The sequence below is a fragment of the Centropristis striata genome, chromosome 1, assembly GCF_030273125.1.
Source record: "Centropristis striata isolate RG_2023a ecotype Rhode Island chromosome 1, C.striata_1.0, whole genome shotgun sequence".
NCBI lineage: Eukaryota > Metazoa > Chordata > Actinopteri > Perciformes > Serranidae > Centropristis > Centropristis striata.
In genome coordinates this window covers 23567136-23573498 of record NC_081517.1, presented here as the reverse complement: position 1 = coordinate 23573498, position 6363 = coordinate 23567136, and the positions used below count along the sequence as shown (strand labels likewise).

General features: G+C 40.4%; 1 protein-coding gene across 1 annotated transcript; it reads left to right on the top strand.

Annotated features, from left to right (window-relative positions):
• Positions 1–231: 231 nt before the first annotated feature.
• LOC131968764 (uncharacterized) lies at positions 232–5087 on the top strand. Its single transcript, XM_059329812.1, has 5 exons — positions 232–273; positions 2047–2708; positions 3196–3241; positions 4156–4247; positions 4659–5087. The coding sequence occupies exons 1-5, from the start codon at positions 232–234 to the stop codon at positions 4795–4797; spliced, it is 981 nt and encodes a 326-aa protein (XP_059185795.1). The 3' UTR covers positions 4798–5087.
• The last annotated feature ends 1276 nt before the right edge of the window (positions 5088–6363 follow it).

The following is a 6363-nucleotide window of genomic DNA, read 5'->3' as shown; positions in this document are numbered from 1 at the left end:
TTACACGCTCGCGGTCACTCTCTGCGCGCTCGCGGTCTCTCTCTGTGCTTTCTCCTCGCTCGACTTTGCTAAGTTTTGGCACTTTGGGGGCGGGCATTGAATGGACGGCCCCCGCAACCCCCCTCCTTTTTGATTGGTCACTTTAAACGCCTACTGTCTCAGATCAGAGCCAATCCGAGGCAGAGTAGGGCGGGTCATCATTGCGATTGGCGGGAGAATTTGATTGCGGAAATGTGGAATGCGGATCGAGAAGAGATGTCTGAGAAAAAAGAGGTAAGTTGAGGAACAGACATATATTGAAATGTAAATGTATTGAACAGCTTGGGAGTAATTGTGATAGTTTACTGACTGCTACTCCACCGCAATCCAGCGACTGGCCATCTTGGGACGGGGGAAGCCGCATCTACTATATATATATATATATATTGATATATATTGATATTGATATTACTATGTTGTATCACAAAATGTTACTCCATGTGGTCTGTTATGATAGGGAGAGTTGAAAGATACTGCACAGCGGCTGGTGTCCTTGCTGCAGAGTGCCCTGTCTGGGCCAGCACCTAGAAACAGTGAGGATTGTTGTTATTATCGCCTTAATATTCAGACAGATATACAGTGCTAGCCTATAACAGCAGTGGCTACGTTTAAAGTTGCTACGAAAAATTGCTGACCCAATACATAACATTCTCATAACCTTCTGTTATAGTGGTCTGATCACAGTGGAGGAGACCTGGCAGTTTCCTGAGGGAAAAAAAAAACATTTTCATGGGGCTATCATGGCTGAGCAAGTAAGTCACACAGTTAGCCTATCTCTCAGATTTCATTTTGATATCATTTGATTTTATGCCGGGACCAGTGGGGTAGTAGGATTTTTTTTAGTGGGAGGTATGTTTATGAGTTTCACATAAGTTGTAACAATAGGAACTTTTGTTGGGAACCCTTGTTTAGCTTAGGTTTTCACACGGACATTTTTGAGTGTGACACCACCTGAGTGACAAGACGGAGATTTTGTTTATACCCTGCATGCTGAAGATAATAATAATAAGTTTGTAACCTAAGTGGGTGAAACGCCGAGAGAGTGTGTCCTTCTCAGGAAGAGATAACAAACTTTATCATAAGTCACCAAAGTAAACAGTGTTTGATTGTATGCATTGTCACACGTGTTGTTTACCCTGGTTGCTATGGAAATTTGGTGACAAAAACCATAGGAGTGTCTAAAAGATCCATCTCCAGCAACCATGTAGAATGCTTCCTGGCACCCGTTCTCACCTGATACAAGCAGAGTCACCGCAAGCCCCCCTTGACAGCAAAATTGCAGTTAAAAGTGGGCAGACGGCGTCCCCTAACTACAACCCTGACACACTCATGATGGGGCTGTGCCAGATAAACTGGGACGTCTGGTCAACACTTAATTTACTTTAATCTGGATTGTTCACGTAAATCTGTTCTTTTAAATCATATTAAAATCCTATTAATTAATTCCATTGATATTCTGTCATTAATTATAGTTCTACTAAATTGAAATTATACTTGCAATTATAACATCAACAATTAGGCCCACATGATAATCCTGCAGTCCTGATATGAAGTAAGCATACAGAAGCGGGTTCAGGTGGGTCTACTCTTGTGCTGCATACATTCTATATTTACATATACAACTTTTTAATAAATAAATAAATAAATAAAACGTTTTTAAAAAATAGAAAGAAAAAATATTTAAAAGATTTAATTTGCGGGGTGGTCTGTAGCGTACTGGGTTACACAGGCGCCCCATGTGCAGAGGCTACAGTCCTTGCTGCGGCGGAGCCGGGTTCGAATCCGGCCTGAGCTCCCTTTGCCGCATGTCCTCCCCTCTGTCACCCCCTTTCTATCTGTCTCACTATCAATAAAAAAAGCCTTGAAAAATGGCCAAAAAAATATCTTAAAAAAAAAAAAAAGATTTAATTTGCATGATTGACTGACTTCTGTTGACTGGTTGTATGTGTATCACAAGAGATACATTGATCTTGACACTTCATTAACTATACTATGTTTTCTTAACAGCTGAGACATCAACTTCTGGAGAGACTTCTGGATAAAATACAATTGGCATTCACCGCAACCCCACAAAATTTGGATTACTTGGAATTTGTTTGTCGCCAGGAGCTGTATCTTCTGCAGGCCCTATCCAACCACATACAAGTACCAACTGCTATCACCCAGGCTTTGCAGGAACTCTTTGAACTTGTGAGAGCACAACTGGAACATCCAGCCCTATGTGTCACAGTGGAGATCACAGGCACCCAAGGACGGCCCAAAATTTTGGTTGACGAACGGCGTTTAAAGGAAATGCTTGATCTCCACCTTCCTGTGCCTTGCATAGCCACACTGATGGGTGTGTCAAGAAGGACAATATATCGCCGAATGAAAGAGAATGAGCTCTCTGTCAGGGAAATGTATAGTCCCATTACTGATGCTGAACTTGACAATTTGGTTTCTTCCATCAAGAATGACTTACCAAATGCAGGCTACAGGATGGTGAAAGGCAGATTGGAATCTCTGGGACACAGAGTTCAGTGGAGACGAGTTGCAGCCTGCATGCAGAGAGTTGATTCCATGGGCATCATCTCAAGACTGTCAAGTCTTGGCTGTGTGGTACGCAGAGTCTACTCTGTACCAGGGCCCTTGTCCCTGGTACATGTGGACACAAATCACAAGTTGATCAGGTTTGTAGTGAAGATTTTATTTTTTAAATTTAACCTGGCAAGTCAATTGACAACCAGTTCTCATTTGTACAATCACTATCAGTCATGGAGGTAAAGGTGATGTGGTATTTCATTTTACATAATGAAATACATAGCATATTTTTATTGTATTAATTGTTTTTCTTAGTACTTTTGCACTGCACATCCTTTAACATCTGTGGGATGATGCTGAGGATGTTCTATGAGTCGGTGGTGGCCAGCGCTATCTTCTTTACTGTTGTGTGCTGGGGCAGTGGTTTGAAGGTAGCCAACGGCAACAGGATTAATAGACTTGTCCGTAAGGCCGGTGATGTTGTGGGGGTGCAGATTGACTCGCTGACTGTGGTGTTGGAAAGGAGGATGCTGTCTAAGGTGTGGGCTATCTTGGACAGTGACTCCCACCCACTCCATGAGGTGCTGAACAGACACAAATCCTAAATGACAGTAAAGTCATATGTTTGCTTCCCAGATACAACACTGTCATATTTGGAGGAATCGATGGTTTTTCCAGAAAGGTAACTTGACTGTTATCAGATTTCCTCTACTGGCTATACTAGCATAGACCTGTGTCTTGATAAACATTGTGTAGTCTGTAACACTTAGAAGCTTTGATTAACCATTACCATCCAGAAAATGACATTAGAATATACGTGTATTAGAATATTCTGTGGTTCGTTTCAACATTTTATTTTTTGAGGTTATAATAGTGCCTTTAGAGTACTAGACAGTACTAGTACAAGTACAGTACTTGTCAAAAAGGCACACCAGCGTCGGCACTTCCTGTGGCGGTTGAAGAGGGCCCACCTCGGTCCATCCATCCATCCTCACCACTTTCTACAGGGGCACCATAGAGACTGTTCTGACCAGCAACATCTCTCTCTGGTTTAAAAGCTGCAGCGCTGCGGAGAGAAAGGCGCTGAGGAGAGTGGTGAGGTTGGCTGGATGGACTATAGGTACACCTTTCCCTCTTCCTACCATTCAGGAGTTGGCCCACAGAAGATTAATATCTAAAGCTAAAGACATCATCAAAAACCCCACCCACCCCGGCCACAGTCTGTTCTCCCTTCTCCCCTCTGGCAGGAGGTACTGCAGTCTGCTGACCAAGACTGTGAGGTTTCAAAATAGCTTCTACCCCACTGCCTTCAGATGACTGAAATCAGAATCAAACTAATCCCATTAATTCTCAAACTTATCAGACTTATTCATTTATCTATTTATTATTATTATCTTATTTAATTTATTCTGTGGGGTTTTTAAATTGCTCGTAATTTCGTTTTACAGTGCTGTGAAATGACAAAGAAATCTTGGATCTTGAATCTTGAATCTAGTACCAGTGCCACCCCCAGGTCAAACATTTAACTTGACCTGGACTTTTACCTTTAACATAACATGCCTTTTAACTGGTTTACATTTGATTTGACTTTTGTAGATACTGTACTTGAATGCAGCGACAAACAACTGTGCTTCAACAGCATTTCACTTCTTCCTGGAGGCCACTCAGCAGCATGGTTTACCCTCAAGGTAGTGTGATTCAGATTATTACAAAGCAACATATATTGTCAAATTTACACAGAATACTGTGTACATGTCCTTTGCCAGAATAACAGCATTGAGTGTTTTCCTATAAAAGTTGATGAAAAGTGAAAAGATGGAACATATTTTATGCCATTTCTCCATACAGACACACTTCACAGACATTCTTCACTCATAGTCCTTATTTGTGGATTTTTTTTTTTTGCGTCACACTACATGTTTTTAGCTGTAACTACAAAAGGGGACTTTAAAGACATCAACACAAAATTAGATTATTGGGCACATTTATCAATATTGACAATACTTAGTAGTAGTGTAGTGTAATAGGTTACAAAACCTTAAAAGCCTTACAAAGAAAAATAAATCGTTCCGTTAATTCCTCCATAACTGTGATTTCAGAGTACGAGCTGACCAGGGAGTGGAGAATGTGGACATTGCCCGGTTTATGTTCACTGTCCGTGGCAACGATCGGGGAAGTTTCATCTCGGGAAAAAGTGTCCACAATCAAAGCTACAATCACTCGTCTTTCACATATTAACACAATATCTTGGTTCCATTCCTTCATGGAAATGCAATTTTTTTGTTGTTGTTGTGACCCTCCATAGGATAGAGCGGTTGTGGCGAGATGTGTGGATCTCTGTATCATCAAAATATTACAACCTTCTACACTCTCTTGAAGAAAATGGCCTCCTGGACATCTCGTGTACGGACGACATATTCTGTGTCCATTACGTATTTCTTCAAAGACTCAAAAAAGACTTGGAGATCTTCACTGAAGGCTGGAACCACCATCCACTCCGTACTGCGGGAAACCAGAGTCCGATACAGATGTGGGAAACTGGACAGATGCTAAACAGCAATGTCCATTCTGAGAACCTTGCAGTAAGTATTTTCTCTACAGTACGTTTCTGGAAAAAAAACACCCAAAACACAAGGACTGAATGCACGTTTAATAGGCAAAGATACCTTGAATGTACAGTAAATAACATAACCACATATGTAATGATCTTATGTAAACTGACATTGATTGGGAGGCTGCGGTTGACTACAATGGCAATGACTCTGAAACTGGAGTTGTTGTGCCTGAATACGAGTGCCCTTTGACAGAGGAGGAGATGGATGAACTCCAAACTTTAATTGATCCTACTGACCCAAATTTTACTGATGAACAGCTATACATTGTCTGCTATGAACATATAAAACGATTGCGGACACAAACTTAACCATCATAGTGATATGTTATAGTTATATGTTGTGTTGTTATATGTTATATGTTTACTTTATTTGTGTTTAGTTTGTGTATTTGTATTTGTGTTTAGTTTATTTGTGTATTTTGAATTTGTGTTTAGTTTATTTGTGTATTTGTATTTGTGTTTAGTTTATTTGTTGTTCCCTATAAAAAATAATCTTTAAACACAAATAAAGTACTACTGTGTTTCTTTAATCAGAACAGATTACCAAAACTGAAAAATAGTAGCAACTGTAGTATGTTTATGTTGCATTTTAACCTTGAAAGCAGATTAAATGTTGCTGAATTCTTGGCCAAGAAGGAAAGCCTCCTTCAACACATCTCTGAACTGGCCATAGGACCTCATGTGCGTAACTGGTAGTTCAATAGTCTTGGCACATGCTGAAACCACAGGGTAACAGACCTGGTGGTACCCAAAACTAGCATTGCAGTCGTGATTGAACTTGACTGTTACTGCGAAATCCTTCTTCTCTGAGGGAAGAAGTGGAATGTGTCCTTGGCCCGTGATCCACTGCAAAAGTCCTGCAGGTGTGATCTTCGGCTCATCTTTGTCATCTTCATCATCTTTATCATCAGCTATGAAGAAAATAAATACATTTTTAAAAAAGTGTTATGAGACAATTTATTTTTACGTTACTGCAGTGCAGTTCCTGAATTTAAAGTGAACTAGACAGCGGTACTTTGAGCCACTAAGGCACAGCTGATCAGAAAACGTGTGTATGAACTCTCATCTAAATACAGTACTTACAGATGGTATTTGGAGTTGTTTTATTACCAGCAAGTCCTTTCACATAGAATGAAGATGATTGATCTTTGTCTATTTTTTTTTATATATGTATGCTTCCTGATTATGGC